Source organism: Eleutherodactylus coqui, chromosome 12 (genome assembly GCF_035609145.1).
Source record: "Eleutherodactylus coqui strain aEleCoq1 chromosome 12, aEleCoq1.hap1, whole genome shotgun sequence".
NCBI classification, from domain to species: domain Eukaryota; kingdom Metazoa; phylum Chordata; class Amphibia; order Anura; family Eleutherodactylidae; genus Eleutherodactylus; species Eleutherodactylus coqui.
In genome coordinates this window covers 80,914,155-80,940,243 of record NC_089848.1, presented here as the reverse complement: position 1 = coordinate 80,940,243, position 26,089 = coordinate 80,914,155, and the positions used below count along the sequence as shown (strand labels likewise).

At 44.5% G+C, this 26,089-nt stretch overlaps 1 protein-coding gene across 4 annotated transcripts in view; it reads right to left on the bottom strand.

Moving 5' to 3' along the window:
- Positions 1 to 25,703, bottom strand: part of CRPPA (CDP-L-ribitol pyrophosphorylase A) — a 154,631-nt gene extending 128,928 nt beyond the window's left edge. For all 4 annotated transcript variants that reach the window (XM_066585687.1, XM_066585688.1, XM_066585690.1 and 1 more), the window contains exons 1-2: positions 25,534 to 25,703; positions 20,691 to 20,970 (exon numbers count right to left, since the gene is read on the bottom strand). In XM_066585687.1, coding sequence (XP_066441784.1) covers positions 20,691 to 20,970; positions 25,534 to 25,670 — 417 coding nt within the window. In that variant the 5' untranslated portion in view covers positions 25,671 to 25,703. The remainder of the gene's footprint in view (positions 1 to 20,690; positions 20,971 to 25,533) is intronic.
- Positions 25,704 to 26,089: the final 386 nt, after the last annotated feature.

Sequence of the window (26,089 nt, the reverse complement as noted above, 5' to 3'; positions counted from 1 at the left end):
ACACAGGACCTCCGACACATCCTATACATCTTTGGATTCGTGTCACCCCTAGGCATCCTGTGGTCCTATCCAGCCGAACTGACGAAGGGGTTCTTCCCCGAAACGCGTATTCCATTGCTGGTTTTTAATTTCTGAAAAAATAATAAAAAATAAGTGCTTTCACCATCACACATTGGACTTTGATCAACATCTTCTAGTAGCTTAGAGTGTTGCGCCTCCATACCAGTTCTTTTCACATCCTTTTCGCTACACTTACGCCCACACTGGTGGAGCGTCATCTGGTTGGCAGCACCTCCACCATTCAAAATACTCAATCATTGAAAACTCTTTGTACTCCATAAATATTCCACTACCCTCACTGGGTCTTGCTCCACCCTCCTTTTTCATTTCTGTTACTCACAGCCAGTACTTGGCAGAGGTGCGGCACCAGCGGGTGCCATCTTGGATTCTGAACCCTGGTGCACCTCCACGTCGCTCTGTTCAGTAACTCCCCGGTGGTGGCTCAGCTGTGACAGCCCTTCCCGAAACACCCTAACTGCCCATCCAAGGTAGGAAGCTCCATGCCAAAGAGGTGGAAGAGGAGAAACGCCATCATATTGCAGAGAGCTCCACAGCCATGATAAGGGGTAGTTACATTTAGGGTTCATTCACATGGACATATACAGTTTTGTTCCATGTAGTATGCAGTGTTTTCACAGACTATGCATGCTGCTATTTTTTTTTTCACGTGCATAAAATACACACACGAAAAACGTATGGCAGAATATCCCAAAAGTGTTTAAGCGGTCTACATTATGGGTGTAAAAAAAAAAAAATTTGCATAACAGAAGGGGAAATCAAGAATTAAAACCAATCACAAAAAAATGGCCGTTACTTACTGACTGAGGAGTGCATATAGATGCATCCTCCTCTCACCATGCAGGTAGCTGACTACCAAATGGAGGAGCCAATAACACCTGTGAGGGCACCGATGAGACAACCACTCACACTGCCTCTTGATAATGAGGGGGGTGGATGCTTGGCGTACACTCCCACACATAGTGGATTCAGGGTGCCAGACCATTCTGATATATGTAGCTCACCATGCAGACCAGCAACCTATTAATGACGCCATAATAATTCGGCGGGTTGCCCTGCATATCCATCAGTGAACCACATTGGTACTGCCACCCTGGGCTCCCCCTGGAGTCTTAATGCCACACTGCATGTGAATGATAGATAATAAATTCAAGGCATTGGTTGGATGTTGGCCAAGATACATGAGCCCACTAACCACTTCACGGTTCCTTGCGTTGTAGTGGGTCCCTACACTAATGTAGTTATTGGCTCCTCCATTTGGTAGTCAGCTACCTGCATGGTGAGAGGAGGATGCATCTATATGTACTCCTCAGTCAGTAAGTAAGGGCCATTTTCTGTAAAAAAAAAAAAAACAAAAAACTAAATTTGCTCTGCATACTAAGCACAAATACGCCCAATGAAGGCAACCACAATGCTGACGTGGCACTTGGTGAAAGTCAGTTTGGCACCCCTGGGTTAGTCCCTCAGATCGGAGCACAACAAAGACAGTGCCAACAGTGAACGGATCTTAAAGGGTGTATACATTGGCATCAGCCTTGAGATCTCCTAGAATAGATGAAGGGGTGCCGGGCTCGGTTTTTTCCCCCTTGACATGTTGGTATAGGTCTCACTTCAATGACCCATTCCATCTTCTGACATGTTTTACTCATGCGTCAAAAGATTGGGAAAGGGAAGTGTTCACTTTAAGGGAAAATGGGTTAGGCCATATGAGCCACATAAACTAAGGTTACAGGCTCATAGCACTGGGTCCGATGAGTCTGGGGACATCACGGTCACTGAGAGGACCCCTTCTCTTCATGGTGTGTGTGCACCCAGACTGCCAGTTATGAGTGGGCAGTGTGCTCGCCCACGTAATGCAGAAGGTGTCCACCCGAGGCACTGATCATGGAATTTACAGGCAGACCGTAAGGGAAAAGGGCCACAGGCGAGTATGAAAGTTACATTTCCAGACTCAGTGGCCTGTGTCTTGCGAGACAATAACCTTAGTTTGTGGGGCTCAAAGGACCTGACAGGTTCCTTTACAGGAGTTGTCCAACCAAATAAAGTTATCCCCCACCCACAGGATAACTATCCAATTATCAGGGTTTTAGACTGTTGGTACCCCTCAACCCCCCCCCCCCCCCACCACCACCACCACCATCCCGAGAACAGAAGTTTAGAAGATCCTGCATGAACGGAGTGGGCGGTTGAGCATGTACACCATCACACAACTCAATGGGACTGCCATCGATAGCCGAGTTTTTGTGCTTGACTAATTCCAACAGTCCCATTTAAACGGTTGGAGCAGTGATGCTTGGCTGTAGGACCATTTGCTGGGGGACCATTGGGACCTCCGTTCTTATGCTAAAGGGATAGTTCTCATCAAGCCATCCCCTTGTCAGACTGCAGCCAGGCTGACCCAACATAGATAAGCTGCGTCCGTCGGTGTGAATTCATCTTTATTAGATTCTCTGGCAAATAGAGGAGGTGGTCCTAAGTGGCGAACCCCCCTCCCCTTCTATAATGCCGAGAGGGCATATGGAAATGAATGGTCTTGTTGAGCCTATGAGACTGCAATATTTTACATTTACTGAGGGGTTGTTTTTTTATATTAAAAATTGTTATTTGACTACATGGACAGGATGTCTCCATTGGACATATTTCAGTCTATGAAGACTGCAGCTAAAAAGAATATGCAAGCCCGTCCCAAATTTTGTATTTTATTTATTTTTTTTACATACCACATAGCTGGACACAATAATTTTAGCCCATTTTACCAAAAAGTCACCAAAACGCATCTTCCCTTCTCACTAAAGCTGAGACAGCCGACACACTCAGGTCCTTAAATTTCAGAATTTCCTCCGTAATTTAATCCCCCGTCTGCAAGTTAGGTGTCTGTACATCATAGTTTATACAACGTCCCCATCCCCCGTTTCCTCCTCCAAGCCACTTTAAATGCAGGTGTGTGAGGATGTAACATCTGGGCGGCCCGCCTACGCCGAAAGTAGACTTACAATCCACCGCTGTTTAGGCGAGACAAAGGGACCTATTGAGATGTGCTGCTTTACTGCACTTGTATTCTAAAGAGTCAACACTATTTAAAAAGCGGCTATTAAATGATACAGCGCGACGCTATCCTCCCATCGACCTTAAGTAAACCGTAGCGAGTGCGCTCTATGAAAGAGGGTGACCTTAAGTATGGTGAACGCGGCGCTGCTCCGGGAGGGGGGGTTATTGGTCACAGACAGATGCTGGGAGAAGTCGGATTGCTGCACTAATGATGTATCGTCTCCACTGTGGCAGCGGCTGTATATACGGGTGGGTAGTGCCATAACCCAGGGAGGAATTAAGGGCTCCTCATCATTAGGGATGATTAGCCGCAGCATCGCCCTGCTGTGTTATTAGAAGACCGAGCCTTCTACAAGAGCCGACACGTCCCCCTGCGCTCCATCTAATTACATTACCTGCATTCGACCTTTATCCCCCGCACACTGTAATTCAGACCGCGCTTTTCTTCACTTAACGCAAACTTTACATAATCTGGTTGTGTCAAAAACATAAAACTATTTTCAGTTTTGTTTTTTAACTTTCTTCAATTATAATTTTGTTTTCCCACACAAAAATTCCAGATAATTTGCAATAAAATGAAAATCTAATGAGGTCCACATATGTTCTCCTTTTCACTGAATTGTGCATGTTCCTGCACTTAGATTTCTATGGGGCCATTGGTGCACAGACACACAGGGAATTGATCAAGTCCTAATCTTATAGAATGAGAACAAAACCATTGAAATAAATGGTTTCTATTCTCTGCATATTGCCGGGGCACATTTTACGTATACGAAGACATTCGTCATAAGGAGCCCCGAGTCTGAGGAATCTGATGAGTCATTGTTCGTTTTTGGGTGAAAAATAAATAATTTTCACTATACAGGGCAGCCGCAGAAAGGTATCTCAGCACCACAGGCTTCTAAAAGCTGTCTAAAAGAAAATCTGTCTGTTGCCCAAAGCAACCAATCACAGTGCAGCTTTTGTTTCTTACACGGAGATAAAATGAGAGCTGCACTATGATTGGCTGGATTGCTGCTTATTATTAGGGGTAAGCATTCCTCTAAATGCTTGCTTGCTTAACAAAAACAGGTTGTGTAAGAACAAGCAAACAGTCATTCATCAGCTGATCGGCTTGTTCATGCGAGCATAAAAATGCTCGCCGATTGGCGGTACATCTCCACGGGTGAACAGGGAGAAGTACAGCTGGCCTAGGGGGACGGATGACAGCATGAGAGATCCTTTGCCAATGTTGGCGCTTGGTACATCGGGCCAAGAACTTGGACTGTGTAAACCCAGCAATAGCCCTCATGCAACATGACCCACAGAAGTTTATGGGGCTTTACTGCAGCTTACCTCTCTACAAAATAAGAGGTTTTTCCTTATTCAGAGAAACGTACTTCCTTTTCTGGAATCTTCTGCTTCTCGCTTAATGAAATTCCACATTATATTGCAGTTTGTGCTGGAAACAAGTGCCAGATTATCAGACTCCGAATTAAAAGGTTATGTCCTCCATAGAAACCATTTTTTCTATGCATATAAAATGAAAGTAGCTTTGCAATAGATTGTAATTAAAAAATGTCCAAAGTTTTTTTTTTTATTGTTTCTATGGCTCTTATGCAGACTATTGTGTTTCCATGGTGACGACAATCAACAAACCCCTTGCATTTTGACCCTGAAGTCAAACTCCCTTCTATTTGTTCTTTGCTTCTTGCCAACTTACAAAAGGAGTAAAAACTGGAAGACAAATGAAAGGAAATCTGACTGCAGGATGAGACTACATTGGGATTGTTTGTCGTCTGTTACCATGGAGACAAGTCAGTCTGTATAGGAAATTAAGCAAGCTACTGCAAATTTACTTCTTTTCATTTTAGTGGCCTTTTGACAAGAGGAAAAAAAAAGAAGATGCATGCATAAAGGTGGACATAGCCTTTATATTAATTCCACTGAAGTCTGATCATACAGTATTGCAACATTGTGAGTTATCGCCGCTATTAGCCTCTGAGAGTTGCAGGACAAAAAGTGTGTACATGCGGTTGCATACATTCATTGCCAAATAAGAAACGGAGCAATCTACACTTATTCACATTCCCCACCCACTCACCCCCTCCAAAGATTAACATTGCAATCTACCACTTGTAAGATTGCCAGGGAGTCAGGACTTTTGGCCGCCTGCACAGGGGCAGCTTTTGGCTGTGGAACCGTGGAGGGCATCCCCAGCGCAGATCCGCCGTAAATACCGTCCATGTCATGCTATGGGAAATCAATTGCGATTCCCACTAGCAAAAAGGAAAAAAAAATACAAATATCGCAACATGCTCTATTTTTGCACTGTGCGGCCGTCTTCCTTTGAAGTCAATGGAAGCCGTCCGACCTGCTGCCCTTACGCAATGACATTGCGGAAAGATTGCGGGTACTCACGTCATCGCCTAGCGACGGCGTGGGAAAAATAAAACATTTGAAACAAAAAAAATCTGTACTGCGCATGTCCAGCGGCGAGCCCCCGGGTCCATCCACAGTACAGATGAGAAAAATACAAAAAAAAAAAAAAAGAACACAGGTACGCAGGGTCCTGGCTCTGCTACGTGCAGGCGGCCTTATATGGCTAAATTGATGAAACTTACTACAAAGAAAAAAAAAACTTCAAGTGCAGCACATTTATTCACCCCATCGGTATTAGTGTATCTTGACGCCACCGGAACTAGGGATTGGAGACAAGATACATTCCCACAACCAACGCCCCCCACTGGATTGGCTGGGCAGGTCAGCTTCGGGCAAGTGCTATGCTGCTCACAGTCGGTCCCACCGCCACTCAGCAGCATTGAAATCAGGCCAATTACACCCTGCAGTTGTTCCGTGGATTATGTGTGCGGTGCTGCACGTGCCTACTGCTCTGCTGCTCACACTCACCGGCACACTGCATTGCGGTCCTCCGTCTCGCAGTCCTACAGTGTGGTCTGCTCCCTCCCCCGCTGTAACAGTGGCCACCGGAGGTGCTGTCACGGACTCCTCTGCTGCCTGTGCCGCTTACCAAAGGTTGCACTTTGAAGATCCCCCACAGACACATGCCTTCAGATGTCAGTAGGGCCAGTGCCACAGCTGTGCCTTCAGGCCTCCCAGCTCCGCAGCACTCGCTCAGACGCTACGACGTTCCCGGGCAGCTGAAGGGAACAACGGCAACCAGTGTGGGGATTTCAAGCATCCAGCTGGGAAGCAGGGATGAACAGCAGCAGTCCATTAAGGCTGACCGCTGGTGGAGAAATTCAGGGGAGCAGCCTGGGGAGAGGACAGCAGCTGGCTGGGCAGCGGCGGAGCCGACATTGCCAGCAGCAGCACACCATTACGTCCGAGCGCTGGAGGGTACATTCACAGGAACAGCAGGTCATTAATCCCAAGTGCCACAGAGGACCTTCACTACAGCAGCCTGCGGAGATTAGGGTGTCCCATTGCCCTAGGCGGCCAATCCAGCAGGGGGCGTTGGTTGTGAGAGTGTATCTTGTCGCCACACCCTAGTTCCGGTGGTGTCAAGATACACTAATACCCACCCACCCCATCTATTAGGTGATGGAAATATTCTTGAGGTCATGGCTCCGAATGGCAATTACAGATGAGAAAGGTCTGTATTTTTTTATGCCGATCATTAGTTTTGATTTTTTTTTTAATGCTTTTCTGCTGTTTGTATTCTCAGGGGGAAAAAAAAGGAAAAGGAAGAGAAGGAGATATGGTCAGTGCGGCATTCTCCTATTTGGCTGCCAAAAGGCCATGTGGAAATCTTGTCTACATTCATCTGGTGGATTGGTTAAAAATGATGTGGAGAAGGCCGAACTTTTAAATTCTTACTTTGTATCTGCTTTCTCTCAGAAAGTAGATGTAACATCAGCTGATCTTCCCTGTACTATTGGGGGAATAAATTAACACAGGCTATCTATAAGTAGAGGGATGGTGAGGGAATGCTTAGCTAACTTACATGAATTTAATTCCCAAGGTCCAGATGAATTACATCCTAAGATACTAAAGGAAGCAGCAGAAATAATTGCTGAATCACTCACCATAATCTTCAAAAATTCATGGAGAACATAAGTCCCAAAAGATTGAAAAAAGGCAAAGGTTGTCCCCATCTTCAAAAAGGAAAAAAAAAAAAAAAAGAGCAGAAGGTAGATCCAGGAAACTACAAAATTGTGAGCCCAACTTCTACTTCGGGAAAGATATAGGATGAAAATGCAGTAATTAACCAGAGCCAGCATGGGTTTGTAACACACGTCATGCCAGACTAATCTAAATTTCCTTCTATGACAGAATCACTGACTGGGTTGATCAGAGAAATTTGGTGGATATAGTATATCTTGACTTTAATAAAGCATTTGACAAAGTATCTCATACCATACTTCTTGAAAAATGACTAAATATGGAATCGACAAGACAACTGTTATATCACGTTCACCTGCGTGAAGTTAGCCTAGGGTCAGAAATTCAGCACCCATATATCGCACTCCACCGATGTGAGGTGGCTTCATGGAAAAACAGCCTCACATCACTTTGAGTATGCAGGGATCCTCCGGTACGGCTGTCACAGCCGCAGCAGAGAATCACAGAGTTCCTCTCATTGCTTTCAATGGGGTCGGAGCTGGCTGTCGCGGGGCCCCATTGAAAATACCAGGGCTGTGATGAGAGATCATGCAGCCAGGTAGAACATACTGTGATGTTTTTCTGCATGGCACTGCGATGCGATTTATGTGGGAAACCCAACGCTTGTGTATGAAGCCATTCAAACGAATGGAGCTCATATCAGCGCATTTCAAAACACAAAAATGTGCGATTTCATCGCCCGTGTTAAGCCGGCCTTAAAGGGGTTGTCCCGCGCCGAAACGGGTTTTTTTTTTTTTCAACCCCCCCCCCCGTTCGGCGCGAGACAACCCCGATGCAGGGACGTACAGAAAGCTCACCGGAGCGCTTACCTTAATCCCCGCGCTCCGGTGACTTCTATACTTACCTGTGAAGATGGCCGCCGGGATCCTCTGCCTCCGTGGACCGCAGCTCTTCTGTGCGGTCCACTGTCGATTCCAGCCTCCTGATTGGCTGGAATCGGCACGTGACGGGGCGGAGCTACACGGAGCTACACGGAGCCCCATAGAGAACAGGAGAAGACCTGGACTGCGCAAGCGCGGCTAATTTGGCCATCGGAGGGCGAAAATTAGTCGGCACCATGGAGACGAGGACGCTAGCAACGGAGCAGGTAAGTATAAAACTTTTTATAACTTCTGTATGGCTCATAATTAATGCACAATGTATATTACAAAGTGCATTAATATGGCCATACAGAAGTGTATAGACCCACTTGCTGCCGCGGGACAACCCCTTTAAGTGGATTCACAACTGGGCGAGTGATCCTACTCAAAGAGTGGTCATAAATGGATGCACATCCAATTCAAAGAATATATGAAGTAGGTAACACAAGGCTCTGTCCTAGGCCCAGTGTTATTCAACACTTTTTTTTATAAAGGAGGAGGGAATGGAGGGGAACTGAACAAATTTGTCCACGACACAAAAATAGTAGGGATAGCTAACACTAGGGAAGAGACAAATGGGATTCAAAAAGATCTAGAAAGCTTGAACAGTGGGCAGTGATGAACAAAATGGTATTTAACAATGAGAAATGCAAGGTCCTTCATCTGGGCAAGAAAAATGAAAAAAAAAGCACATAGGATGGGAGGAATTGGGCTAAGCAGCAGCACATGTGAAAAAGCCTTTGTGATACTAATGCATCACAAACTGAACATGAGTCAACAGGGTGATGCAGCAGCAAAAAAAGCAAAAGACAAATTTTGAGATGTATTAAAAGAAGCATAGAGTCTAGATCATTTGAGGTAATTATCCCCTCTACTCTACGTTAGTCAGACCTCATTTGGAATACTGTGTCCAGTTCTGGGCACCCCGATTTAAAAAAGACAGACAATCTGGAGCAAGTTCAGAGAACAGCTACCAAAATGGTGAGTGGTCTGTAACTCATGTCCTATGAGGATCGGTTAAAGGATCTGGGAATGTTTAGCTTGCAAAAAAGAAGGCTGGAAAGAGACTTAATAGCAGTCTACAAATATCTGAAGGGCTGCCACAGTGCAGAGGGATCAGCCCTCTTCTCATTTGTACAAGGAAAGACTAGAAGCAATGGGATGAAACTGAAAGGGAGGAGACAGATATTGGAAAGGAAAAAAAAAAAAAAAACTTTCTGGAATGTGAGGGTGATCAATGAGTAGAACAGGTTACCACGGGAGGTGGTGAGTTCTCCTTCAATGGAAGTCTGCAAACATAGGCTGGACAGACTGGGATTATTTAGTGAATCCTGCATTAAGCAGGGGGTTGGATCCGATGATCCTTCCAACTCTACCATTCTATGATCGCAATATATTTGGATAGACCGCGGCTGAGAAACTACAGTACTATGGAAAAGTTTTAGGCAAGTGTGGAAAAATGCTGCTCTTCAAAAATACAAGGTTGGCTTCGTTTGAGGTTGTTTGTCCTGCTACAGAATAAATTTGGAGCCAATGTTATTCAGTTCTATCTTCAGCATAAAGAAGAACAAGGAGTCCTGGAAGTGATGATGTGGCCCCCAAAGAGTCCTGATCTCAAAATCATCGGGTCAGTTTGGGATTACTTGAACAGACAGAAGGATTTAAGCAAGCCAACATCCACAGAAGATCTGTGGTTAGTTCTTCAAGATGTTTGAACAACCTCCCTGCTGAGTTCCCTCAAAAACAGACATAAAAGAATGGATCCCGTTTTGAAGACTAAGGAGTTCACACCAAATATGATGCGATTTACATTTCTCTTCTGTTCAGTCATTTTGCTAACTGACAAAAATAAACTATTAAAACATTTCTATCTTTGAAAGCCTTCTTCCATTTCTTCCACACCTGCCTAAAAACTTTGCACAGTACTGCACAAAAAGTTCTAAGGGCTCCCACACACTTGCGATTGCGTTTTTTGTTAACACGATTGTCAGTGGGACTTTCTAATGTTAAAAACGCAACGCATTGCACCAAAAACGCAGTTGCGCTGCGGTTGTTTACAATAGAAAGTCCCACTTGACAATCGCGTTAACAAAAAACGCAATTGCAAGTGTGTGGGCGCCCTTAATCTGAAGAGACATCCTGTAATTAATAAATTACAATTTAAAAAAAAAAAAAAAAAAAGGGGCTTTCTGCAATCCAACAATGTCCAGGAACTTGGGAGCATCCCAATATTTGCCTTTTCCGGTGAATATCGGTCATGGTTTGGTGACCATCCAGTTCTCACGCCTGAATACCGCGTCCTTCTCGCTACAGCCGCCCATCACTAGGCTGAAAATCCTAAATTTTTCTTTTCTGCCTTCTTGGAATTCCACTTTGTCAATTACCGAGGCAGGAAGTTTTGTAGGCAATTATGTTTTGTTTGACTTGTAGGACTATGGCTCCACGCTTGCTTGCTCCCTGCATGGTGCGGCTGGTGGGGGATTGCGCTCCACTGACACTGAACGCCATGTGACCGTCCTCATAACATCAGCTGCTGCTCAATTACATCTCTCAATAAGAAGGAAAAGTGCCAAACAAATTATCGGACTTAATCCCATCCTGTTTGTTTGCACTGGAGCATGTCCAGAACAGCCAGGTACCTAGAACCAGGATCTCTATGCACTGTTCATCGGCCTTCCATAAACTGCCCATGGGGTACCCAAGCACAGGGTGTCACAGGGAATATTTGAAGGTAGAGTCTACGTAAAAAGTGTGTGTGTGGGGGGGGGGGGGTGAATGGACCTCAGTTGGGATTGCCCGTCCTTTCCTTACAGCAACTGCAGACAGTCACGATAGATCAGTCGAATGTATCAAAATGGCTTTATCATGTTCTCCATGGATCTGGTAAGAGTGAAAACCATGACTCCAGTGTGATCAGTTTGGTAACTAGGTTTATGCATGGTGTTGTCCAGTATTCGCAAATGGTGGTGGGGCTATTATTTTTGGATCAAGAAGCAGCGCCACTCTTGCACATGGTAGGTGTCCAGTATTTTAACTCTTCCCCATTCTAATGAATGCGTGTGAACTGCAATGCAAAAAATGGTCTACGACGACCTCAGGAAGGTAGAAAGCTGAAGGAGTACAGACAGCGGTAGCACTCTGCTATTCTCTAGGGGTGGGTTTCACAGTCAATCTGCAGTCCCCCGTATTAAAAAAAATAATATGCGCCAATGCAAGAGTGGCGCAACTGGAAAACACTCAACCACAGAGTGCCCTTCATCCACGTCTCATCCATTGTGACAACTGATGCCATCATTACCGGTCAAGATGGTCTGACACATTGCCACGTATGTCAGTAAACATTTGCGGTACCCACCTAGGAGGAAACTTACTGCATCTTCAGGTCTTCACAGATTATACTGAAAAGCTGACTTTGCAGGTAATTTAGTTCCTCAGTAAATCTGCAGTCCCCCATAACCACTTGCTCCACTCACACAACCATGCCGTTAACTAGTGTGGGGCTGGGGCTTTGGTTCTCACACAATGTTCGGCCTTCTCTGAACGGTCGCACCCAAGTTCGTGTTAGTCTATGATACCTTCATTGCATGTCTCACTCAAAGGTCGATGAAGGTTGATGGGTGTCAGGCCACACAAGAAAACAGATGATTCCACCGTTCTTGGAACATGAATGTCGCCATTTTAAATATTGAAGACACTTCTGACTAGCCGCTGTCATGTGGGTTCTGTGCACTGAACGGTACTGCCATCTGTCTTGCTCATCTCCAAAGATTGCCCGCATTTTTAACTCTTTCCAATCCACTGTCTGATGTCTGAAGACATTCTTATTGAAAGCTGTACAGCTTCAATGTCGGAAGACTTCCGGCAGGGTATTCTTACTGTACATTACTGGCTGCTCTGTGTTTGGGGGCCTCTCCAGCATGTTACATACCGCAATACTGACTCTAGCCAGCAGATGGCACCATTGTGTAATGACAGAAAGAGAAAGTCCCCTAGGAAACCCTGAATCCAAAATTTTATTGCAAAGGGTTATTAAAATGTGTTCCATGTTTCTTTCTGCTCCTATTTGAGAAAAAAAATAAGACCTTAAAACCTGAAAGCCTTGTATTAGAACGAGAAAAGGGAAAAAAGCAAAAAAGTCTCTATTCTTAAAGGGCCAGTACTTCAAACCTGTTAAAAGTAAGTTCTTTGCTTTTAAAATACAGCACTATGAATGACATTTTTCGGGCTGTCCAAGTTCTTATTTAAAGTGCTACTAAACTTGAAAATGATCTTCTCTCCATGTGCTGTGCAGGTGAATACCATCTATTGTTCTTAGTTATCAGACATTTTAGGCTGTCTGTACTGGTCCTTACTGGGATGAGAAAGTACAGGAAACTCTCTGCCCTCCGATCACTACTTTATGTCACATTAGAAGCTTCAGAGACATTTATATCCATAGGTGTGTTACATATCAGCCGCTAATCTTATAACACTGCTGCTCTTTTATAAACCACTGCCTTCATAAGTACCGGCCCTTTAAATTCTGACAGTCAGGAAACCAATACCCGGCCATGTTGTATTTGCATCCAATAATTAGGAATGTAATGAAAAGCTTCCCGAGATGTGACGCATGCTATTCTGGAGTTGGATGGCCGACATTCACAAAGTGTTCATTAAACCCAGGTACAATGACTCCGTCTATCCAGGACATGAATAGCGCGGACGTCTGAAAGTGACTTCATGTGACGGCTCTGCCAGACTTAATATCAGAAAATCGCTCACACGGAGACTGGGGCAGGAAATAATTACTTATTGTAGTCTGACATTAAAGGAGCGGCAGACTTTTGCTGCGCTTTTCAGGACTTGGTGCCGGCTATAACGAGATAAAAGGAAGGTATGTCTACTGACAGGAAAACAGCAATAACCTCCCGGGTAATATTATATATCATCACCACGATGCTCACTACAACTCACAAACCAAATCTCACTCACCACAATGGTCCCCAACAGGTAAATGAAGACCTCAATGTAAATACTAAAGCTAGCCTTTAAATAAGGAGTTTGAAAGTTTTATGCAAAGTTTAAGGGGTATGTATACTTTTACAGGGTTTTTATTGCTCCAATGAATCTTAAATTAAAAAAAAACAAACTACATTTATATATAAATAAATAAATCAAACAACTCTGCAAGTAATCTGCCATTTGGGTCTACAGCTCCTATCCAGACCAACAGGTCTCCATGGTAACAGACTACATGCAAACCTTCTGTAGTCTGATCCTGCAACCTTGAGCTACTCTCTTACAACTGATACTTCTACTGCTACTGTCTGATAGATACATACAATAAACCACTGCATGGATATACAGAGGTTCTGTGCGGTATATTCTTTTGTAAAAGGTCTCTGTATGGGAAAATGCAGCAGACTATGTAATTCCACACAGCAGAAGGTGGTATACTGATATATACCAACCCAAAGGAGGTCACAAACGCATTCGTTTGGCCTCCATCAGGTGAATGCGGGAATATGGATATATTAGTTGTATATGCTGGGGGAGGGGCATATATAGATCCTTCCATATATGCATGACTGCAGGATCTGACTACACACATAGTTGGTTTATAATCTATAACTATAGAGATACACAATTCCATAAACTTAGCGTTGCTTAGTAAGAGCCCCTCCTACCCCTTATTGGTGGGGCTTATGTGTGACCTTATTTAAAAAAAAAAAAAAAATGCCCTAGCTGCATTCCCTGAAAAAGAGAAAGGGGGAACTTACCTAGCAGGTGCGGTCTGGGCACTCCTGCTGCTGTTCAGAGCTCTGCCGTGCGTCCTACAGTCCTCTTTTGCCCACAGAAGATCACTTCCTGGTTGTGACATTCAAAAATCCCGCCTCCAGGAAGCAATGGCTCCAATTGGCTGAACAGCACTAAATAAACCAATGTGATGGCTGTGATTGATTCCTGCTAGCTGCATTGTTTGGTTCTTCGACCTCTGCTCAGCCAATCAACAGCTAGCGCGTTGTGGAGGCGGGATTTATGAATTGGCCAATCAATGCCACAGCTCTGCTAATTGATAAATCCCATCTCAACAATGCGCTGGCTGTTGATTGGCTGAGCAGAGATCGAAGAACCAATTAATACAGCGCTGGATGACCCAATCACAGCCATTGCATTAGTTCATCTAGTGCTGCTCAACCAATCAGAACCATCTCTTCCTGGAGGCAGGATTTAAGAATCCCGTAAACCAGGAAGTGATCTTCTGTGGCCGAACGAGGACTGCAAGACGCACGGTGGAGCTTCAGACAGTAGCAGTAGGACCTGGACCATGCCTGCAAGGTAAGTATTCCTTTTTTTGTTCAGGGAATGTAGCTAGGGCTTATTTTCAGTGTAGGGTTTAACCTTCTTGCGATTTTTCACAAGAAAACGCGTTGTCGCTACAAAATTGCGTGAGCAAAGCAGCGATATCACCACGATTTTGTAGCGGCAATACGGCACTGTAGCCCTGTATGTATTGTTATGGCGATGACGCGGCTCCTGCGGCCATTCAGCAATGATGATTGCAGAATGGCAGCGGGACGGACGGCTTCCATTGAGTTCAATAGAAGCCGGCTGTGCACAGCCCACACAAAATCGCAGTATGCTGTGATTTTTTTCCCCACGAGCAGATCAAATTCGCAATCAATTTTCACTCGTGGGCAGGAAACCACGTTTTCTCATAGCATGCTATGGGCTGGGTTTGCTGCAGAATCTGGAGGCGGAATCCTGCTCCGGATTTCGCATTGCAAATCTGCCCGTGTGCAGAAGGCCTTAGGGGTTTAACTTGTACATATTGATCTCATTGGGACTACTACAATTAGCTTAGGTAGTCCATTATTAGAACAGCATCTTGCTGTGTTTATCTAGCATTAGGAGAATTCAACATCTAAGAACTCCTCTATGAGGTCATGTGACTACGTTGGGGGGCGGTATATAGTTTTCACTATTTATTTGGTGAATCTGTATCTGCCTTTCCTAAGTTGTACAACATACAGTCGGCAGTATATTCATCCAATGACTGTATATTTGTAGTAACTGGTTGCTAATGAAGCTGAGTAAATCAGTAGAAAAGCGTTGAAGCCAAAACTTAAACCAAAAAGCTAAGGCCTCATTTCCACGGCGGACTCCGCTAGCGGAGTATCGCAGCGGAGTCCGCCACGGCGCCCCCCCCCCAAAACCCTCATACTCACCTCCCTCATCCGCTGCACTGTTCCCATCCCTCAAGCCGGCGCACATGAGCACTAGAGCGCGTGACGCGCCAGCAGTGCAGGATGACACGGCTGGCTGGGACGTGTTTTCACGAGATACTTCCACTGTGCTACAGCGGAAGTATAGCGTAACGGCCGGCTTCCATTGCCGCGGCAATTAGAACACGCCGCGATTTATTTCACGCTGCAGAATTCCGCGGTGCAATTCTGCAGCGTTGACATAGGTTCTATTGAACCTAATAGCTCAAATAGCTCAGTGGTAACGCCGCGGATGCCCGTTGCGTGAAACGCTGCAGAAATCCGTCGTGGGCATTAGCCCTAAAGTATGGGAGTCTAACGGCTAGTGGCATACACTAGTTACTGGCAGTGATATTTGTTAAATAAAAAACTAATAAAAATACTAGTGTGCTGGATTATTCCCATAGATCAATATAGTATCATCAGATGTGTGCTCTGATAGGGCAATTCACTATTTGGGAGAGTTTTTTTTTCTTCCCCCCCTCCATCTAAGCTCCCCTTAGATCTATGTGTAAATCAATATCAGTCATATCATTTGAAACAGTATGTGATGCTACACCCAACATTTTGTTCCACTGGTTACAATTGGTGGTGTGGGTTGCTGTTCCTCAATTATTTGATGCATTAGCACGTTGTTGTTTATTTGTTTAGTCGCTTCTGACTCTTCGTGACCTTGTGGACTTCCCCACGCCAGAGGTTCCTGTCCTACTGTCACCACCCCCAAGTCCACCAAGATCCAGTCCGTCACTTGAATGAGATCATCCATCCATCTTGCCCTTGGTCGGCCCCTCTTCTTTTTACCTTCCACTTTCCCCAACATCAGCATCTTCTTCAAGGCATCCTGTCTGCTCATTATGTGGCTAAAGTACTTTAGTTTTGCCTTTAATATCATTCCCTCCAGTGAACAGTATGGCATTAGCACATAGGGGGCTATAATTTGAGCCTTCGCTGTGTGCCGTTTTGTTCATGTGAGGACCGGTATCCTCTCCATCTAACCCTATCTGATTACCCGGGGGGTAATTTCATTCCCAAACCGGGTTATAGTGAAGCGTGCTTTTCTGTCAAATCAAGGCTGATCTAAATATGATCAGTGGGTTTTCATTATCCTGAAGAGAGTATTTGGTATATAGGTTATTGCCTTCTCCACTGAGAGGACAATACTAAGGGTGGTGGAAATACTCTTGGATGCATTGGTGCCTTCTGTATATACAGTCCAGAAATACATTTTAAATTGAGATTATTAAAAGTTAGGTCGGAATCAATTCGGTGAAAGCGGTTAAAGTTGGTTTAATTCTTCTGCCTCAGTGAAATGAATAAATCCCAAGTAGATCTTCATCCTCCTCTGTCAAGTAGTTAAAATTCTGTTCAATCATATTTTGTAGTTCTATCCACTTCTGGGAAAACTGGGTGAAAGTGGCCATATTGGTTCCTGGCTGTCCAAGGGTACTGTCATACGGGATGACTGTCGGGCGCTTAAACATCCGACAGCCTTCCCAATGATCATCACTCACTAAGTGGTCTCAAGGAGATCTCTTGCTGTTGCCTGCCCTCATTTATAATAAACATGTGGTCGCTCGTAGACAAAGACCGACAGCTGTAATTCTCACTAACTTGCCCTGTTGGGTCCCAAGTTTACATAAGATGACCGTTGCCTGAAATTGTTCTTTTGAGCAATTTTTTAGGTGAATATCGGCCCATGTAAAAATTACACTAAGATGAAAAGTTTGATCAACTGTTTCTTTTATTCATTTTTGTGATGATTGACCAACAGCTACTGGAACCCATGATATTCTAAACTTGGTAATGGAGGGGTGAAGTCACTATGAGAAACACAGCACTCTGAGGTCTAAATGCCCTAAAGAAGTAGATTTACATATTACCACAGATGTCGGGTACTGGATCCCAATATTTCTCCACACAACCCCAATAGGAGAGAGTACTGAGACTGCAGCCAGAAGTGCAGAAATAGTCGAAGCCTCCAAATCTGTTTTTACAGGTACAGTCCACAGGCAGATAAACAGGACACAATTCATACAAGGTTGATCGAAAGAGGAAATATCGGAGCCGGACTGAGGTGACACCAGCATGCTGACCTGCTTTCTTCCTAGCAAATAGGCGCTGCTGAAAGCCCTCCGAATGCCATTGTATGGCAGGAATCACAAGAAGCACACTTGTGGTTATGTCTGGAGGACAAAGTCGAAGGCATAGCTGACTGACATAACACAATGAATGTCCACAGAAAGAGGAATGCCCTTCACAGTACCTATAATTCCCAAAGAATACAATGTGCTATGTGACAAAGGTAAGTGACTGTATGTACCACAGAGGATTAACATCTACCATGCTGGACAGACCAAAAGGACACACTATTATACTACTACAACTCTGCAGAACCAGGAGCAGTATTATAGTAGTTATATTCTTGTACATAGTGAGCAGTATTAAAGTAGTTATATTCTTGTACATAGGAGCAGTATTATAGTAAGTATATTCTTCTACATAGGGGCAGTATTATAGCAGTTATATTCTTGTACATAGGGGCAGTATTATAGTAGTTATATTCTTGTACATAGGAGCAGTATTATAGTAGTTATATTCTTGTACATAGGGGGCAGTATTATAGTAGTTATATTCTTGTACATAGGGGCAGTATTATAGTAGTTATATTCTTGTACATATGGGGCAGTATTATAGTAGTTATATTCTTGTACATAGGGGCAGTATTATAGTAGTTATATTCTTGTACATAGGGGGCAGTATTATAGTAGTTATATTCTTGTACATAGGGGCAGTATTATAGTAGTTATATTCTTGTACATATGGGGCAGTATTATAGTAGTTATATTCTTGTACATAGGGGCAGTATTATAGTAGTTATATTCTTGTACATAGGGGACAGTATTATAGTAGTTATATTCTTGTACATGAGGCAGTATTATATTAGTTATATTCTTGTACATAGCGGGCAGTATTATAGTAGTTATATTCGTGTACATAGGGGGCAGTATTATAGTAGTTATATTCTATTACATAGAGAGTATTATAGTAGTTATATTCTTGTACATAGTGGGCAGTATTATAGTAGTTATATTCTTGTACATAGGGGTCAGTATTATAGTAGTTATATTCTTGTACATAGGGGTCAGTATTATAGTAGTTATATTCTTGTACATAGGGGTCAGTATTATAGTAGTTATATTCTTGTACATAGGGAGCAGTATTATAGTAGTTATATTCGTGTACATAGGGGGCAGTATTATAGTATTTATATTCTTGTACATAGGGGGCAGTATTATACTAGTTATATTCTTGTACATAGGGGACAGTATTATAGTAGTTATATTCTTGTACGAAGGGGGTATTATTATAGTTTTTATATTCTTGTACATAAGAGCAGTATTATAGTAGTTATATACTTGTACATAGGGAGCAGTATTATAGTAGTTATATTCTTGTACATAGGGGCAGTATTATAGTAGTTATATTCTAGTACATACGGGGCAGTATTATAGTAGTTATATACTTGTACATACTGAGCAGTATTATAGTAGTTATATTCTTGTACATAGGGGGCAGTATTATAGTAGTTATATTGTACATAGAGGGCAGTATTATAGTAGTTATATTCTTGTACATAGAGGGCAGTATTATAGTAGTTATACTGTACATAGAGGGCAGTATTATAGTAGTTCTATTCTTGTACATAAGGGGCAGCATTATAGTAGTTCTATTCTTGTACATAGGGGGCAGTATTATACAGGGTGAGCCACGGAAAAGTAGCCCACCTCTGATCCCTGCAACACACTCTTTGAATGAATGACGTGTCAGCAAGTGCCGAAATCTCTGAAGCTGAAACTATACCGAATAACGCGTGCAGGTACTGCAAGAGTGCGACAAAGCTACACATATAAATTACTGTACGCGATTGCTGACTATGATTGCTGGAGGACTTTTGGACACATTGCTGTACTTCATGATGGATGAAGTGTGGTTTCATTTATTCACAGAATACGAGGTGCTGGTCTACTGAAAATCCCTACCTGACTAACGAACCACCGCTGCATGACCAGAAAAATTGGCATTTGGTGCGCAGTGTCATAAACACAAATAATGGGCCTAATTTTCTTTGAATCAACTGTGAATACTGCAGTTTATCTGGACAAGTCTGAACAGTTACACAACTAACACCAGAAGAAAGAATGTACAGCTTTTTCTTACAAAAAAAAAAAGGGGGGGGGGGGGGCAAAATGGCACACTTTCCGAGACTCACTGGCACGGGTTCATGAACGGTTTACAGAAAAGTAAACTGTGAGCGAGGGGTTATGGCCGCCACGCTCCCTGGACTTGATTTTTTAACTGTAGAGAAAATTTAAAAAAGAAAGTGTACAAAAACAATCCAGATTCCCTGCATGAACTCAAGGAAAACATCAAAACGCTATCTGCAGCATCTCCGTTGAAGAGCTGCAGGCAGTATCATCCAACAGGTTGCAACATGCCCAAAATAGTATAGCAGTGAATGGGGACCACGTCCAGCATCTAATTGTAATATGTGGGTATTATAGCAGTTATATTTTTGTACACAGGGGGCAGTATAAGAGTTTTATCAGTGACTGGCTTCTATGATCAAGTTTCAAGTACAGCGTGTCATTGCTGTGGCCTAGTAAAGACCTTGGGGCGGCGGAAGGGCGAAGAAATTATAGTATGTGACTATTTTAGCAATATACAGCTTGAGGGCTTATTGACACAGGCATATATCGGCCAGGTTTTCACAATGGTTTACAATGCATCAGCGCACAGGGGCGTATATCTGTGGCGTGATACACTCCTATGGGAGCCAATGACAACTGACAAAGAAGGGAGGTGGGAGGGAGTTTAACAGCGTGACTGCTAAACTCCCTCCCCCTTTTCTTCTCTTCCTTGCCCCTTGCAATGGAAGAGGGCGGGTGAGGGCTTAGCTCCGCCCCACCACAAACAGCAGCAAGAGGCAGAGAGGGGGTGGGAGCTCAGCACACTAGCTCCCGCCTCCTGCCCTTGCAGAGAAGTGGCGAGGGGAGGAAAGGGGGAGATAGCTTAGCAGAGCTAAGCCGTCTGTCCCCGCCCAACAGCATATACACCGATCCCTGCATCACATGGTAGCATACATCGGTCAGCCGTGAAAACAACGGCCAATGTATGCGCATGTGAATAAGCCCTGAAGCAGATAGAAAACCAATTTAATCATCCAAAAGGAGGCGTAAAGAGAATACTGAACCCCCATAAAGTAAGAATCCTTGGAAGCACTGTGCCAATATGTGTCTGTGGTGTCATAACATAAATCCCCTTCCCCAAAACTTACACCATATTGTCTTGTGGCACTTGTAACTTGAAGCAAAGTCTCCTCATCCACAAATGGTCTCACGGCATCATGTATAATCACTACCTCCGGTTTCTTAAGTGCTGGCCCGAGAGAGTGATCTTCTACAAATGCTCTCAGTCCATTGAAGATGGAGCGATGTCTCGTCACGCCACCTTCTACCAAGCTCACAAGCTTATGTCCGTAACGACGAATGATGTTCTTCATCAAGTCAACACTTTCCGGGGCCACGACCACCACAATATCAGATATCCACCCAACCCTGCAAAATAAGATGGATGCTGCAAATGTGGAATTCTGTAAACTTCAGACAAAAAAAAAACATAACATTTATTATATGACTTGACTACAGCACTCAAAAATATGAATCAGCAACCTGTGGAGTTCTATCTATTGGAAAACTGCAACTCCCAGCATGCTCTGAAAGGCTATGGGTGTCAGTGCAAGAGTTGGAATAAGTAGACTGTTGATCAAAATGTAAAACCTCACAAGTCCCTTGTACACATGAGAGTTAATCCGGTACGTGATGGTAGGAGAGGGGCAGCTGGTTCAGTGCCCGGGCGAATCAGTGATCCCTCCACTTTCAAGCACAGGTGCAGTGGCAGCCGTTACATTGTGGCATCCTGCCTATAGAAGCACAGCCCACACTGTGCGGTTATACTATAATGCTCGGATTACAGGTGCATGGGGCAGCATGGCACATGTAGGGTGTATAGAGAGGTGCAGGAACGTAACAAGATGCAACTTTTATGTCATTTACGACAAAATCTCCTTTTTCTACCCCACATAAGTCAATGAAGAAAGTCACCTGATACGCAATTTCCAAAAATACTAGTAGTAGTGCAGTCTATAGAGGAAGTCACTAACCGGTTGTATTTATGGGATGGGGCTGACAGCTGTCTATGGCGGTGAATCTAATCTGTAAAGGGAAAGTGCTCTACCTAGTGCTGTCTATGGCATGGGATGCCCTTAGGTGGGCACTTTGACAGGACTCTGAGGAGGGCTCACTGGCAGGAGCTCTATATTACAGGGACGCTCTTTCGTAGGCATTCATTTTGGGTGGTTACTGATGGGCGCTGTCTATGAGGAGGGAGGGGTACTCTTTAGCAGGAGGTATATTAGGTAGAGCACCTTGACAGGCGCTGTCAATGAATGAGTGAACTCTGCCACGAGTCATATTCATCATTACACTCAGCATGCTTGGTGCACTGCCTGTTCATCATTGCCTCGGGCACATGCTCGGGCCATTCATCATTACTAGGTCATGCTCAGCCGAGCACACTTAGAGTGTACTTGCTGTGCTCCATCCAACAGCAGGGTTGAAAGCAGATAACAAATATGGTAGCACCCAGTGCAAAAGCCATTTTCTAATTTATCCCCGGTAATATGGTCAGTGTGGTTGGTTTACTTAAGGGGTTGTCCCACTTCTAGCCATTTTCAAACCACTCCGAACATCGTGCAGTGGCCCGGGTTCATACTGCAGGATGAGTCCCAAACACTTCAATAGGATTCAGCCTGCAGTATCAACGTGGGCCACCATGCAATGTACGGAGCTGTCTGAAAACAGCTACAAATGGGACAACCCCTTTAAAGGGGTTGTGCCACAAGTGTAAGTTATCATTCATCCACAGGATAGGGCAGTAATTGCCCTTTTAGAGACAGAGTGCCCAAACTGCAACCGAAAACCCACTTATTTATCGCAAACTGCCAACACATCAGGGGGCGGGGCTTATTGCAACGTATGATTTTACCTCCATAGGTATAAAAAGGACGGGGCCGTTTCAAAATAGACAGGAAGGAACGCTCAGTATTTTTTTTCCTAGCTGGGGCACTGGAGTACCAGTGGTGTGGATTGTGATTGGAAATCAGCTGCATATCCATAGGTGATTTCACACCATGCGGCGCTCCCCCTCACCTCCTCCAAAGCATTCCTGCTATCAGCAGTCCTCAGCTTCCGGTTCCCAGCAGACTGTAGTGGCCTTACTTGACCAGCGGTGCCACACCTGACCAAGCCGCTGGGAACCGTAAGCTGGGGAGCGCTGACAGTGGGAAGCCTTCGGAGGAGGTGAGGGGGAGCCCCGCATAGTATGAAATCAGCTGTGGATACAGATTTTGACTGTTTTTTGGATGAGGAAATGCAGCATAATTTGCCACAGAAATTTCCGCTGTGGAAATTCCATAGCATTTCCATCACATGTAAACATACCCTCAAGTGAGCTTGAGGTACACTCCCACATACCCAGCGGCCTCAGTAGTAATAGGGACCATCCCCCCACAGAGGCCCAGTAGTAATAGTGACCCCCATATCGGCTCCAGTAGTAATAGTGACCCCCACAGTGGCCCCAATATCAGCCCCGGTAGTAATCATGACCCTCACAGTAGCCTCAGTAGTAATAGTGATCATCCCCCCCCCCCCCCCCACAGAGGCTCAGTATTGACAGTAACCCCCCACAGTGGCCCCAGTAGTAATAGTGGCCCCTTTATCGGCCCCAATATTAATCGTGACCCTCACCGTGTCCTTAGTAGTAATAGTGATCATCCCCACCACAGAGGCCCAGTAGTAAAAGTAACCCCACAATGGGCCCAGTAGTAACAGTGATCATCCCCACCACAGAGGCCCAGTAGTGAACGTAACCCCACAGTGGCCCCAGTAGTAATAGTAATCATCCCCCAACAGAGGCCCAGTACTGACAGTAACCCCCCACAGAGGCCCAGTAGTAATAGTGTCCCCTATATTGGCCCTAGTAGTAATAGTGACCCTTACAGTGGCCCCAATAGTAACAGTGTCCCCTATATCGGCCCCAGTAGTAATAGTGTCCCCTATATCCGCCCCAGTAGTAACAGTGTCCCCTATATCCGCCCCAGTAGTAACAGTGTCCCCTATATCCGCCCCAGTAGTAATCATGAGCCTCACAGTGTCCTCAGTAGTAATAGTGATCATCCCCACTACAGAGGCCCAGTAGTGACAGTAACCCCCCACAGTGGCCCCAGTAGTAATAGTGCCCCCTATATTGGCCCCAATACTAATCGTGACCCTCATAGTGGCTTCAGTAGTAATAGCGCCCCCTATATTGGCACCAGTAAAAATAGAGACCCCTAAAATGGCCTCAGTGGTTATCATGTCCCCTACATCAGCCCCAATAGTAATAGTGATCCCCACAGCGGCTTCACTGTATTCTCACCCTGATACAGTACGTTTAATTTAACCCCTTAATGACACGGCCCTCCCCCCCCCCCCCCCCATTTTTATTTTTTCCTCCCAACCTTTTAAAAAATCGTAACTATTTATTTATCCATTGACGTTGCTGTATAAGGGCTTGTTTTTTGCGGGACGAGTTGCATTTTTCATTGGTGCTTTTTAATTTACCATATAATGTAATGAAAAACTTTAAAAAAATTCTAAGTGGAGTAAAATGAAAAAAGAAACAACAACAGTCTGCCATCTTTCAGAGCGTCTTGTTTCTACGGCGCACAAACTGCAACAAAAATGACCTGATAACTCCATTCTATGGCTCAGTGTGATTACTACGGTACCAAACTTGTATAGTTTTTTTTTTTTTTTTTTTTTGTGTACTACTTTTATTTTTTTCAAAAGACATTTAACTTTCGGTTATTATTTTCTGCCGCCATCTTCTGCACGCAATAATTTTTTAAATTTTTCCGGCGACGTAGTTGTGCCAGGGCTCATTTTTTGTGAGATGTCCTGTAGCTTACATGGGTACCATTTGGGAATACATACGACTCTTTGATTGCTTTATATTACTTTTTTCTGGGATACTAGGTGACTGAAAAATTGCATTTTTGGCGTTCTTTATTTATTTTACTTTTTTTTCGAATGACGTTCACTGTGTGGGGTAAATAATGCGCTAGTTTGATAGATCAGACTTTTACAGACCTTGTGATACCAAATACGTATTTTTGATTTTTTATTATAGATATGGCAAAAGCGATTTAAACTTTTATTACTGTTTAACAATTAATAAAACCTTATTGATCTTATTTTTACTTTTTTTTTTTTAGCCCCCCTGGAGGCTAATGGGAAACCTTGCATTGCACGCCGTGCGATGCATTTTACTGTCCCGTTGAAAACCATGAGCAGTGCATCCCGAGGAACGCAAAATCATAGGACATGCAGCTATTTTTTTCCCGCACTGTGATACTGTGTGGGAAAACATCGCTCGTGTATAGGACTCCACTCAGAAGAAAAATGCGGTTCGTATTCGCGCAAGATTTGTGCGGCTCACCATGCACAAATCTCGCATGAGTTCCTCGTCCGCACGAAAGCGGCCTGAAAGCAATTTTCAATAACTGCCAGCCAGCGCTTCCGTACACATCCGCAGTACAGATCCAGACAGGTACGCAGGGTGGCATACAGAATCCGACCCGCCCGTGGACATAAACCCTAAAAAAGTCGCACGTTTTTTAGGGAAAGTGGGGATTTGTAACTTTTTGACTTTTTTTTTTCACCCTGCTCACCACTTTTGTATAGTATGGGTAAAACTGGACAATATTTATAGGTAAATTAATTTCTGCCCATTAAAAAAAAAAAAAACCTTTAAACGTCAACAGAAAGTGTCAGATCACAACTTTCATTCCCTAAGCTGCTCTAGTAACGTGCAAGCTGTAATCTGATTGGCTGGTACAAGCGACACTTTCATCTCGGAGCTGCTATGCGACCAATCATATTCAACCTTTCATTTGTCTAATGTAAAACCAGCGATCTGATTGGTTGCTACGGGCAACGCCGTCTCCACTAGCTGCGGCCTAGTAGCGAGCGCACATCTCTGCAGCCTGAATTTTCCTGCCTGCACCCCGAAGCGCTCACCTCTCAAAGGCCTCCAGCGTGCGGCTGATAAGCGGTCTCCCCAGTACCGGGCAGTACTGTTTAGGCGTGCAGCCTCCCAGCCGCTCCCCGCAGCCCCCGGCCGGCAGCACGACCGCCACCCGGCACTCCCCCTCCATCCTCCGGGCCTGAGCTGCTCTCCTCTCCGTAGCAGTCCCTGCTGCTTCCAGCCAATAGCAGCCGAGTGAGCTCCGTGTGTTCTCTCAGTGCAGGCAGCCCTAGCAGTCTGTGTATATATGGCCGCCGTGTGGGGGGGATTATGGAGCCTGGGCAATGCTGGGGCGTTTATTAACCCTTTTGTCACCATTTGCAGTTTTTCGTGTGTTTTCGCAGCATGTTTTATTGTGACGCGTATTACGCAGGGATTGACGCAATGTTAGGCCCGGCTCACGCGGCTGTAAGTGTAAAACGCTGCTTGAGTCACAGTCTTACCGCTGCGGAGCCGCCAGTGACCCGGCCTTACGCCGAGTATGACAGCGAAATTGTACTGCGCATGACAGCATATCTCACGCTCGTTGTCATGCGCAGTCCACCTTCT